This window comes from Parasteatoda tepidariorum, chromosome 8 (genome assembly GCF_043381705.1).
Source record: "Parasteatoda tepidariorum isolate YZ-2023 chromosome 8, CAS_Ptep_4.0, whole genome shotgun sequence".
Lineage (NCBI taxonomy): Eukaryota > Metazoa > Arthropoda > Arachnida > Araneae > Theridiidae > Parasteatoda > Parasteatoda tepidariorum.
The window spans coordinates 10,182,167-10,196,003 of record NC_092211.1 but is presented as its reverse complement, the minus strand read 5'-3'; the positions used below and the strand labels follow the sequence as shown (position 1 = coordinate 10,196,003).

Genomic DNA, 13,837 nt, shown 5'->3' with positions numbered 1-13,837 from the left:
ACCTATTTTTAAATGGGTGTGTACTATCACTTCCTAAAATTTTGCCCATCTTTTTAGAATCACCCTGTATAATGGAGGGATAGGCTTATTTATAGAAAACAGTTTAAAAATTGTTTTGTTTTAAAATGTTCAGTTAATATAAATTCAGATTAGCCTTTTTTAATTAATTAAAAAGTCTTTATTTTTTTAATAATTAGTTGCCTATTACTATTCAAAATTATGAGTAAACATAATACACAACATTTCAAGCATATTTTTTAATGCCAATCATGTCGGGAAAATATTGCAGTTTTTCTTTTTTGGTGACTGAAATTCCCTGTGCGTTAAATATTTAGTACATTATGCAAACAATTATCGTGAAATTTATATTTTGTAAAATCTGCTGAAATTTTTCTTATCTGCTGGTCTCGCTAGAATTTGTAAAATGTGTAACCTTAGAACTCCAGAAATCTTTGGATCATTAAATACTAAAAACGGGATGTTATTTAAAATAGTATATAATGCCCATTTAAAGACACAGTACATAAAAAAGTAGATATATTATCATTAAGAGAAAAAAAAGGCGATAAGTAATTGATTTAGTGATCATTCAGCAAAGAATAAGTCAAAGTAGTCTATCAATTTTCCTTAGAAGAGCAGAGTAATCTTTTCAAAAGTTAATAATACATTATATTCTCTTTTACCGGTAACAGTAACCCGGAAGCATAGGCAGTGAAGAGTTTGCAGTGCACCCTAGTGTAGAAAACAAACACCATCCATAAATAAGAATAATAAGTTTTTGTCACCAATTGTTTCTAATACAAATACTATTCTTAAATTGCAAAAATGTTTCTGGAGTGATTTGGAAGTAAAATTACGCGTTACCTTTTTTTTTCGCGTTCCATCAATCATTTTAGGCATATTTAACGCGATATAACTTAAATAAGTGGAATTACTGGCAGTGTTAGGGTGTGGATTGTCGTAGGAGTTTCTGTCTTGATTTTGAAACCAATTAAAAAAACAAAATTGCTTTGTAGAAGGTTTAAGGATGCTGAAGATCTTTGGAGAATAGAAGAAAAGTTCTCACTGTGGTGACTTTTACAGCCAAGTACAAAAATGCATTATATCAAATGAAGTCAACATTAATGCGAAGTGAAAAGAAAAGACAAACCTAAGACACTCATCCTGCAGTATCGTCTCCTGGTTTCCATTGCTGTGACAGAGGACCATGTGGTGACTAGGGGATCGTATCTCTCGACACTGTTGAGGCAGGATGCACCGTCGTATCCCCCTGCCACGTAGAGCAGTCCGTTGAGGGAAGCGACGCCAAGGCAACTCCTCTTCGTCCCCATCGGTGGCACAGGCAACCATTTATTGGTCAGAGGATTGTAACACTCCACTGAAGACAGATCCTTGGAGCCATCATAACTATACGTGCAAGAATATTTATATCAAAGGTTCATATCTGCTGCTGAATATGGATGGTTGACCGTGTATAACTAAGCACAGATGACACATGGGGTTAAAATTCGTCGGAAGACTTTTGGGTTACAACTTCCGAATGATTTTTACACATAAGCTTTAAAAAACGCACTATCTAACATATGAGGGGCGTTCAAATGAAACCCGGTCACTAGTGTAAAGTAAGGGTAACGATTTTATCAACTCACAAATGTATTTATACGCAGTACACATACTCAAAAATAGTCGCCAAAACTGTTGGCACATTTATCCCATTGCGACACTAGCCGGTCGATTCCATCTTTGAAGAAGCTAGTAGGCTGCTGTCGAATCCAGGCCTGGAACCTAGTCGCACACGTCGTCGTCCGTTGTGAATCGATGCCCACGAATAGTTTGTTTCAGAGATCCAAAAACATAAAAGTTACACGGTGAAAGGTTTGGACTGTACGGTGGATGTTCCAGCGTCCCCACTCCTCAGTGTTCCTGCTTACTCGCCTACGTGTTCCGTAGTAGACGATAACTAGTTTGACCACCTTCTCTTCGGCGTGAAACCCAGGGCTAAAGAGAATAGAAGGGCTGGTTCACTCCTTTGAAGTAGCTCTTGCCGCTCCAATCCTCCGATTTTCTCTAGTGACGTCACTTTGGCGCAAAGCTCGCACTTTTACTTCAAGAACGGAGCTTTCGGTCTTACTAGCTCTAACTAATATTGGAGCATTTCTTTTTGCGAGATATTCTAAGATATTTGTTATTTTCTATAATGACTTCCCTCAGTTTTTGCAGTGAATTTACAAGAATTTAAAACTATTATCGAAATGCCAGTTTCCGCGATTGCAACTTGAAAAAATTTTGATAGAAAAACAAAAGGAAAAAATATAATTTTCCGCGTGTTCCCTAAAGTAAATGAACAACTATGTAAAGAATGGATTCCGAAATGACACAGTTAATATAAAACAGCAATACGTTTATTCTGTCGTTAAGAACTTTTATAAAAATTCATTATCTAAATAGAAACCGCCTCGTTACTTCATAAAGAAAGGCAGGTGAAAAGAATTAAAAAATAGATAAAGTCAAAGAAAATTAAAATGTAAGTAAAAAGTATAAATAAAATATATAGTATATAGTTGAAATTCTCCTAATTTCATAACATATTTTTTAATGTAGTTATTCTAAATATTTATGATTTTTTTTAAAAATTATATTCTCTTCAATTTAAATATCTATAAATTATATCATCGTAAATTTAAATGTCTATAAACAATTGTAAAATTTCTAATGTCATTATGAACCTAAATTATTATTTTGTTTCAGTAATTAGCGTTTAAGGTTGATGTTTCCTAATGATTAAGTATGAACAAATTGCTATTAACGACATATTTTAAAATCAGGGATTCTAAATTTAACTCAACTTATTGTTATAAAAGAATATGTAGATAAAAAAAGTGTCGATATATGCTTTCATTTTTCTTAATAATTAAAGTTAAAACTGAACTTTTTAAAATAAAGTATTTATAGTGTCAGTTTCGCCAACTAGTAAAACATTTTTATAAGTTTAAAATGGTATTTTTTTTAATATAAAGGCCAAGTAATTTTTTTGAACTATGTTTATGGTTTCACGCAGGGTTCTTCAGCCCTACGTGAAACCACACTTGTCGCTATGCAACGTCAAACGTTTGCGCGTGCGTCAGTCTCTCTACCAATAGATGATGCCGCCATACACGCAGTTACGTGAAGCACCATTATGTCTAATGCAAAGTTAGACACACTGACCAGGTTTTATTTAAATGACCCTCATAATTATACTTTAGTGTTTTCAATGTAAATCATTTTTTTTATCTAACTTTCAACGAAACGAACAACAAATGAATTCGCAAGCTAGCTATGATGCTACTCAAAAAATAACAAACTGCTATTTTTCACAAATATCAGCAAATGAGGGATAACTCACAAAACATGGCTAACCTTACACTCCATTTATACTGTGATATTAACTTTGTTAAATTTCTTTTAGGCTTACGGCCTGTTAGAATTTATAAATTACAGAAAATTCGTATGAGTGGCATCATTTAAGAGCAAATTTGAACTTGAATCACGTTAATAAAACTTCCTGGAATATTAAACCTGTTCACACAGCACCTCGTAAGTATAACATAGGCGGAGGAATACATCTGAAGTTTTCTAAATATCATCCGGTATTAGGAAGATTGTTATTGTTTGTATTCAGTCAACCATCCATTAGAGAACACATGTAGTAAAAAAAAGTACTTTTTAGACACCAAAGGTATCTCTAGTCCAGGGATGGGGAAACTACGGCCCGCGGGCCACCTGTGGACCGCCGGAAGGTTTTATCCGGCCCGCGGACAGAATTTTAACTAGCTGATCAGTGGCGAATATATCTACTTTGTTTAAAGCTATTTTTGTTCTTTCTTTATTAACAAAGTACTGATGACCTTTCCACTTTCTCTATTTTTGTTCTACAAAACATAAATTAATTAAAATAGTTAGCACAAACAGCTTTAACTGGTAAAATGTTGAAAGCAAAAGTTCTTTATAGAATAGCTGTAGATTAGCTCCAACTAGTATTTGTCTTTCTCGAGGAGCAGACATATGGAATCTAATATAGGTGAATTGTACTTCACATGAGGCTGACTACGCGTTTTAAGTTCCAACGAACGTTCGAGCCGACAGAAACGTTTTAAGAGCCAACGAACGTTTCTGTCGGCTCGAGCTCTAACATAATTTACTGCGTATGGAAAGGTTGCACACATACAACGTCATTGTAAATAATGGCGAAATTATTTAATGTATAAAATGGCTACTGCCTTTGAGTTATTTGTAAACATTTTTTATCCCAAAATGGCAACTAAAAATCGCAAAGTTGATGTAGCAAAGTACATGCACTCAATGATGAATTGACTTTATTTTATTTCAGAAGTTCATACTCGGCCCACCAAACTTTTTTTTCTAGATTTTGGCCCACGACCAAAAAAGTTTGTCCATCCCTGCTCTAGACATTGAAAGAGTCTTTTTTATACTACCTTGCAATGCAATAATTGATCACACTTAATTGACTACGAACATTGACCAACCTTATAGCAAACTCACAATATTACCTACTTTATGTGCTTAACCTAACAAGAGACCACACTTTTCAAGGCATGTTTAGGTTTAAGCCCAATATTATAAGTTCTGATGGCCAACCATATGTTAACGTAAAGCAGGGAGGGAAACAAATTTCTAGAGTGGCTTTTATAAATATTTTTCTAATTATGGTTCATTTTAGACTAATTTAGGACCTAGAATGGCCGATGTCCATTTTTGCTGATTCGCAGAACGATTGAAAATCTTCATTGCGGGAAATACGAAGGCAAATGTTTTCCTTTTTCCAAAAAGAAGTAAGTAATTTCATGAAAATGAACCTTGAAACTCACAAATAAGCGAATAGAAAATTTTCCCGAATTACATTGCCTTAGATTCAATCAGTTACCGCGCATAGAAAATCTCTTAGAAAAGATGCAACTCCGTAGCCTTGTAATTTTAAACCCAATCTAAAAGACAAGGGAATATTGGGACAAACTAGCCTTCGTGGAAAATTTTTTGGTGGGACTAACCCACATTAGCGTTACATGGAGAAGACAACACGAAAACCTCCCAATGTTAAAACCCAATGGTAAAAGAATGTTAGCCCATTATCTGCCTACCTAGTATATTTGATAAGAAACTTCCTGATTTCAAACCTAAAACAAAGTTGGGTTAACATCCTGAAGTTCCTTTTATATTCATTCTCATTGTATATTTCCTCCCTTTTTCGTTTTTATTTCAACGAAAGCAATACCTCAACTTGCTTATTTTCACCGTATTCATTCACCAAAATTATTTTGAGAATCAGACTACATGCCAGTGAATTCAATTCTCTAATCAAACTTTAAGACTGTTATTGATTAAACCATGGAGGATGGAAAATGTCCTTTTTGCACACAGATTATTTTCCAAAATAATTAAAAATCTTTCGCTGTTCACAATTTTTTTTTATGTTCATTAAGTCTAATTCTTTAACTGCAATTTTCCGACTTCATCATTTTTATTTGGAGACACACAACATCCAAACTTAATACTCTACATCAAACATATCAGGTTTTACAATTTGATTTAGCTCTAGTTATCACCGAGTTGCCAAATTTAAAATGAGTTGTTTTAATTTTGGACAAGTTGCTCAATTTAATCTAGTTGTTCTGATTTTAACAAAGTTACAGTAATTTTTAATTAGTTGTTATGATTTTAACCTAGTTACAGTAATTTTAACCTAGTTTTGGGCGTGGTATAGCCAAACCATGGCGCCAAAATTTAGATCAATCAATCATTAAGTCTAGGGGTTGAAAATTAGAAGATTCCCTAGCTTATAAAAATTGTGAACCGCTAGTTTACACACTATTGGACTGTTCTATATGAATAGAAACATATTCCTATTGGTTGCTATTAGTAACTGATTGATCATTTGATATAATTTCAATTAATGCCGAGAAAACATTTCCAATTGAAATCATATTTATGTGATCATACAGGCCTCTGAAATTGGAAAGGCTCATCTCAAGTATGTTTCCGTGAAAACCGTACGGTATAACATACAATAAAAATTTCCAAGCTACAGTTACTTCCTTTGAGAGTTACGACATATGTGTAACATTCTCTGATTGGTAGAGTCAAAATTTACAGAAACAAAACGAAAGAAACTTTTACTCTTTAACGATGGAAGTAACTCTGGTCCAAGCTAGAGACTAGACATTAGCACATGACTGGTTTAATTCAATCAATAGCCGTAATTTCATGGTTTTGAATAGCAACCTGTTGCTTACACTAGCAGTTCCAAAAAGGTGTTCCGCAGAAACAAGGTTCCGTGAATGGGTCAGAGAGTTCCGTCAGGTACGGTCTTTTTTTCTTAACCAGTTATAATTTTTGAAAAAAGCAAAATTTATCTAAATATGTTGCTGCTTATCCTCTTCCGTACTGACGAAGTCAGACCAGTTCTATGAGTTCCAGTTCCAGCCAGTTTTCAGCAGGTATATAAATATATATAACCTAATAACAATAGATTAAATGAATAATGAAAAGGTATGTATTTATATGAAAATTCCTTTGTGTTTCACATTGAACATTTAAATTTAAAATGAGAACCAAATTCATCAATAAAGAAACATACTTCTTTTATATTCATTCTCTTTGTTTTATTTCCTCCCATTTTCGTTTTTATTTCAACGAAAGCCGTCCCTCAACTTATTCATCTTCAGCGTATTCATTCGACAAAATTATTTTGAAAACTGGACTTGATGACTGTAAATTCAGCTGCCTAATCAAATTTTAAAACTTATTGATGAAATAGTGGTGGATAAAAAATTTCTTTTTCATACAAAATATTTTCCAAAGTAATTAGAAATCTTTTGTTGTTCACAATTGTTTCTGTTTATTAAGTCTAATGGTTCTGCTAAAGAGATCTAGGGTTAAGTCTAAGGGTTGATCAGTAGAAGATTTTCTAGATGAAAAAAATGGTAAACCGCTAGTTTACACACTATTGGATGGATCCATATGAATAGAAATATATTCCTATTGGTTGCTACTAGTAACTGATTGATCATTGATGAATTTTCAGATTAATTAGGTTTCGTTTATGGAGAGATTGAAAAAGACTTACCCTCCAACCGCATAAACCAGTCTTCCAACTCCAGCCACACCGGCTCGAGATCTCCTGTGTGATGTGGAAGCGATGGGTGACCACCGGTCAGTTCTAGGATTGTAGTATTCACATTCGCAATGAATAGCAAATAGTGATCCACCACCTGCATGAAAAAAAAAAATCGTCTCTTTCAATTTATCAGACAGCAGTTACATTTTAAAAAAATAAAGTGTTTAACTTGCTTTTGACAGCAATACTAACTGATACTTCTTACAACACTAAGTGAGCGTCCTTCTTCGCTACAGTCCCTGTGCCAAATTATTAGNATTAACAACAACAACACCAGTGCCATACTAATCACGCTATCCCGACTGAAATGATCAAAAGCAAATTTCACTGTCTACGAAGCACAGAAAATTATATGTTTGCTTCAGTTTATTTATTAAAGCAAAATGTAAAGTAATGATTTAATAACGTATTTAAAACAAATTGTTTTTAATTAGCCTTAAATAAAAAATAATAAATTTTTTTTTTCTTAGTTTAGAAGGCAAAAAATGGCTGATCTAAACATACTAGCAGCGAGTTAAATTTCAGCTATTCTTTTTATGTGTATAATTATTTTTCTTTAATTGTTTCAAATTTACCACCAGAAGAATAATGATTGACAGTAGAATAAATAATAATAATTGTATGCGAGTAATTGCGAATAATTAATAAATATCGACGTACGTTAATACAAGTTTTTAATTTATTCGTTAGGTTGAAACACTAACTTTGTGAAATAAAATTTCAAAGAAAACCTCAGACCAACATTTTTATTGAAAAGTTAAAGCCAATGGTATTTACGACGGAATCTGCATAGTTGCGCATTCAAATAAAGTATTCGTCTGAAGTTAGATAAGGATTACAAAATGTATTCGGAAATTAATATCACTGAATTTATTGTGAAGTTTTTACGTGTTCAGATAGGTTAATATCGATAAACAGGGTGATCAGCTTACACATGTGTGGTTCGACGATCCGGTGAATAAAGAAAGACATTTATCCTCTTTTTGTCTCTTCGGCAAACCACCAAGTAGAGCAGGAAGGATTGCTATTAAGTTTTATGTAAAAATCTGCGAGTATTCATTGGAATTTCTTTTTTCGGGACACAAGCAACCACAGTGCTGACGTGAAACTCCTCAGTGGTAGACGGATCATAGGTAAGAGTCCTCTTGCCGTCAGGCAAACTGTGGGAGGTTGTTGTGGTTTTCCACTCCATGTAACGCAAATGCGGGTTAGTTCCATTAAAAAGTTCTGCACAAAGGCAAATAACTCCCAATACTCGATACAGGAGTTCCCTTGTCTTCTGGATTGGGTTCAAAGTTACAAGGCGACGTAGTTGAACATTAGTAGTCGTAAACCCGAAAATTGGGTCGGGTGTTCAACGACGGTTATGTTATAAAATATTAAAAAAAGCCAGTTTTTGGTGATCATTGTTTGTCAGAACGCCTTGTCTATAGAGCCATTTACACTGCGTGCGAAAAATTCGTTAATGCGAATTCGGAGATGCGAACGAGAACGTAATTAGTGAAAGGTAAACTCGCCAATAAGATTATTGCTCGCATCTCCGAATACACTTAAGCGAATTGTTCGCACTCTGTGTGAGTGGCCCTTACCAGTGAGGTTCTTGTAGGAAGGTCACCAACGACCTCCATCAATGAAAATGTGACTGAATTATTGAACTCAAACCGTTAATTGAGAAATCATTTAGTGACACAGATATAATACATTCCAAAAAATTCCGATCTAAAAATTAAAAAAAACTATATTTGAAGACTTTGCGACAACACACCTCGGCATTCTGTCTTTTTCATGGCCTACTTCCTGGCCAATTCAAACAGTACCAACGGTTGCCCAGCCGCTTTTCTGTCCTGACGTGGCATCCCCCGATTTCTTTTTGGCTACTTGAAAACTGCCATGAAAGAACATTTCGGGACAAATATCAATGTAAAAAGGCTTGCCCCAAGGCGCTAAAGAACATTCAAGGGAAAAGCCTATTCTTATTCTCGGGATGGTTGAAGACGATTAAGAGGCAACAATTCCATATGTTGTACAGTTCTTTTTACCACAGCCGCGATGGCTCATGCGATAGAGCGTTCATCTTCCAATGAGGTGAACCGGGTTCGAATCCCAGCGATGACTGGTAGATATGAATTCCGCATCCGGCATGCCCCGACCACACTGCTGACATGAAATACCCTCAGTGGTACACGGATCATGTGTTAGAGTCTTCTCGTCGTCAGCCGTGAGAGGTTTTCGTGGTTTTCCTCTCCATGCAAATGCGGGTTAATTCCCTCGAAAAGTCCTCCAGGAAGGCAAATTTCTCCCAATTTTTCATCCAGGAGTTCCCTTGTCTTCTGGATAGGGTTCAAAATTACAAAGCTACTGAGTTTACGTAGTCGTAAATCCAAAATTGGGTGGGCTGTTCCACGACGGTTATAAAGTTGTCTTTACCAATCTTAGTTTGCTGGAACGCGTGAGATTCAATATAAATTCAGTGATATTACACTGCTTCCAGTAAAATTTACCTATTGCGAAGAGATACGGCCTGAGCCCCTCCGGTTTTCTGTATGTTGTTCTCACTGACACCATATTGTTCCTCTGTTCGGGAAGGAGGTGATATTTCATGGCCTCTATCAGGAGGTCTTTTCCTTCTTGGCTGCCCTGTAGTAGGGGCTCATCGGCCACCTGGGCCAACAAGAAGTCCCTCCCCGTCAGAGGTAGGCGGACGTGATGCAACAACTGCAATGAAAAACAATCATGGAATTAGAATCTAAAAGCGGTTGCAGTTACTTATGATTGCTTAGTTTTTTCCATCTTCAGTCTATGCTAATGGTCAATATGAAGTTACGTGAAAATAAAAGGCAATTTAATGTTCAAAAAGCTACTTACTCCTGGTGTATTCTTTGTTCAAAAATTAAGAATTGCTCTAAAGCAGGGGTTTCCAGCAAACATGAGGCCAGGGGCCGCAACTAAAAACACCAGTCAAATGGCTGGCCGCAACTTTATCAAAATTTTGTATGGGACTCTTTTATGTTTGAAGGAACATAAAATATAAACTGTCAGATTTTTATCAAGTTGCACAAAACAAAAGTATTGAATTACAAATTAAAATAAAAAGTAGATTTTAAAAAATATTTAATTGCATATTAAGAAATTTCGGCTGCAATAACTTTTATGTGCACCTATGTATTAAACAATTAATGTGCAACAGATATGTTAAAATATAAAACTTAAAAGAATTTAAAACCCATATAAATTTTGTACAAAAATTGTCTGCAAAAAAAATGACAACTAATATATTTTGATTCGCGGGCTACAAAAAAAAAAGGCTTCGCTGGCCGGATGAGGCCCGCGGGCCGCCAGTTGGTAACCACTGCTCTTGAAAAGGACTTTTTTTTTCAGTTGTATGAAATTTTCACGCCGTTGATTTCAAATCTGAAATCGGTTCTTCTGTTTTTTAACGATATTTTTCGACAGTTTTAATGATATTCTCGATATATATACAGAGATCAAAGAAAAAATTAAACGGATCCCCCTGAATAATTTTTGATCTAATGATAGAATCTTCACGTTCTAGGGACTCTATCTCAAAGGTTCAAAGCATCAAATATGTTAATTAATTAGAGCAAACGATATTTTAAGATACAAAATCAGTCATAAAAACTTACTTTCTCTGAATGAATATGCTTTTTAAAATATTTCGGATTCGGATTTTTGATCCCTAATATATAGGGGGCATGTTTCAAACTGAGAAATAGGATTCTAATATTTTGGTCATTAGAGTTGTCCAAAGTTTGGACTCTTTAATTATTAATTTTACTCTTTGCGTATTACGCCATATCTTAATATTTTAAGCGAAATAAAAAAATTTTGCCTACAATTATAAAATTTATTTAGCTAAAGATAATTCCATGCAAAAACAGCTTTTAATGAGTATTTGCTATTTTTTATTAGTTAATTTTATAATAGTGGAAAACAATTTTTGATTGCAAGGTTAACAATTTTTTTTCTACATCATTTTAGAGAATGTATTTTTACATGAGAAAAAAAAAACAAAATTCGAGCAAAATCTGTCGAACAGTTTCTGAGAAGTTGAATTTTAAAAATACCACTTTTTCAAAGTTCGATTTCTCAGAAATGTGCATTTAATTTTTTTGCTTCTTGTAAGCATTGTCCCTTTGTGGATTGCTTTCATCTTCAGATCAATGCGTTTCGATGCATGGAGTTATTATAGAGACCTTTTCCCCATTTATTTTTGTTTTAATTCTTTCGCTTGTTTTTCAGCCAGTCTCAGTTTATTCGTTTTTCTTTCAGTTTATTCCTCATTGATTCAGTGGATTGTCCGATTCCTCTGTGTAATCATTAAAATATTTCATATAAGTAAATATAATAAATTAATATTCCGTGTTATCTTTAATATAAATAGGTATGATCATTAAATATTCCGTGTTATCATTAAAATATTTCATGTAAGTAAATATTTATGTTATTTAATATTTTATTATATCATTTAACGTTACGTGTTATCATTAAAATCTCTCATAGATATAAATATAATCATTTTATATTCCGTGTTATCATTAAAAAAAAAAACGTTTAGCATAGCAACGTAAAACATAACATAGAAAAATGGACGAAAAATGCCTGTACGGGTTTGGACTATTTTCATAACTGCTTTATTTTGAATTAGTATACTCGCTATAAAAATGCACACATTTTAAAAACGTTGAAAACTAACAACATCAAAATTCAATGAAAACTGGACAGTTTAAGACACACCGAAATAAAAATCAAGAAACTACGAATACATACAGAGTGACCAAAACCAAAAAAAAAAAAAAAAAAAAAAAAAAAAAAAAAAAAAAAAAAAANAAAAAAAAAAAAAAAAAAAAAAAAAAAAAAAAAAAAAAAAAAACATTAACGTAACTCTTGACACAAACATTTGATTAAAATACGTGACGAGTGATATATTTTTCAAAGATGCAATCATATGGTGCCCAAACATAACCGCCAACCTCTACAAAATCTCTAGAGAACCGGTCGCCAACAGGTGGCCATTGCATATAAAATGGCTACCAAGTTAACAATCTCTATTTGCATAAAGTGGCGATTTAGTTTCAGTTCTTAATAAAAATGAATAAAATAGTTTGCGCCGATACAATCTTGAACTCATGTCGTATTTCGATCGTTTTTGCGGTATTTTTTTTTCTGCAAAGCTACACATTTTTCAAAATCCCGATATTTATGATGCGATAATATGACATGCGAATATCTAATAGCACCTTTTCATTAATAACTTTTTGAAATATTATAGAAATTTATAAACGTCGTTGAACAGCCGACCCAATTTTTGACTTACGACTACAAATGTTCGACTCCGTAGCCTTTTAATTTTGAACCCTATCCAGAAGACAAAGAAACTCCGGGATCAAGTATTGGGAAAAATTTGCCTTCGTATAGGACTTTTTAAAGGAACTAACCCGCATTTGCGTTACATGGAGAGGAAAACCTCGAAACCCTCACATGGTTTGTCTGATGTCAAGGGGTGCTAACCCATGATCCATCTACCATTGAATATATTTCACGTCATCACAGTGGTCGGTACGAGTCGGGTGCGTAATTCGTATCGACCGACCAGTCATCGTTGCGATTAGAATCCAGTTCACATCTTTGGAAGGTGAGTGCCCTATCCCCTGAGCCACCACTGCTCTGACTGTTAAATTTATCAAAAATTATCAATTTCTAAATGTATCTAGAATTATCAAGTGATAAATTTATTGTATACAAATAACATTTGCGCTGATTTACTGCCCGATGGAATGAAATTACAGAGTTGAAATATGACGTATCGACGGGCCATTTTCAGTTATGAACTTATAGAAAATGGCCTTTTTTATTATTTTGAAATTCTAATTTGTTTGAAATTTATTGCCGTTTTTTATTTATTTGAAAGTCATTGCATGCTAATACAATAAACAATTTTAGAGTCTTTCAATTGAATACTTTTTCGTTTAAACTCTTATAACTTTTTGCAATTGATGAACGAAGCGAATATAAGACACAGATCTATAGTATTTCATGATTTAAAAAAAAGTATTTCTAGGCAATAAGCAAATTATAAACAGAAGCGAAATAAGTGATATAGGCGACAAATAGTAGCGAAATGGGCGATTATAGCCAGAAGAAGAAAAATTCTGATTGTCGTTGATAATATATATTTCATATATATTTTACAGAAGTGTAAACATTTATTTACTGTTTACAAAATAATTGTTGTCCAAGTATAGACTTACTTTTCCTAAGTATCGCTCCCTTGCTGAGGAATCGTGTCGAATCCATGTAACAATCGACTTGTACACTATTTCTTCAGATACTACGTTTAGTTGATCGCTGGCTATTAAATCGCGAACCTAGAAAGAAAAACACACACCTTCATTAATGGAATTTATGTGAAAGTGAACTAAAGATGTTTACTCATATATTACATATATTTTATTGAAATTACATACATTTGCTGACTTGTGTGCTCAATATAGGCTTATAAGTCAAGTAGAAAATAGAGATAGAACAATTCAGAGAAAGACATCACAAAGAATACATCCATGGTAACGGCGGGATTCGAACCCGCTACCTCCACGCTTAACAGAGCGTTTGGACCGGCGATACCGCTCGGCCAGGGAGGCCCCT

General features: G+C 33.9%; 1 protein-coding gene across 3 annotated transcripts in view; it reads right to left on the bottom strand.

Annotated features, from left to right (window-relative positions):
• LOC107436731 (kelch-like protein 17) overlaps nucleotides 1-13,837 on the bottom strand; it is a 91,102-nt gene that overhangs the window by 20,133 nt on the left and 57,132 nt on the right. For 2 of the 3 annotated variants that reach the window (XR_011637533.1, XM_071184559.1), the window contains 4 exons: nucleotides 13,444-13,560; nucleotides 9,676-9,889; nucleotides 7,124-7,268; nucleotides 1,151-1,407 (listed from right to left, as the gene is read on the bottom strand). Coding sequence is in view for 2 of the 3 variants with exons in the window: in XM_071184559.1 (XP_071040660.1) it covers nucleotides 1,151-1,407; nucleotides 7,124-7,268; nucleotides 9,676-9,889; nucleotides 13,444-13,560 (733 nt within the window). In the remaining variant the exon portion in view is untranslated. The remainder of the gene's footprint in view (nucleotides 1-1,150; nucleotides 1,408-7,123; nucleotides 7,269-9,675; nucleotides 9,890-13,443; nucleotides 13,561-13,837) is intronic. The other variant, XM_071184560.1, reaches the window with a different exon arrangement.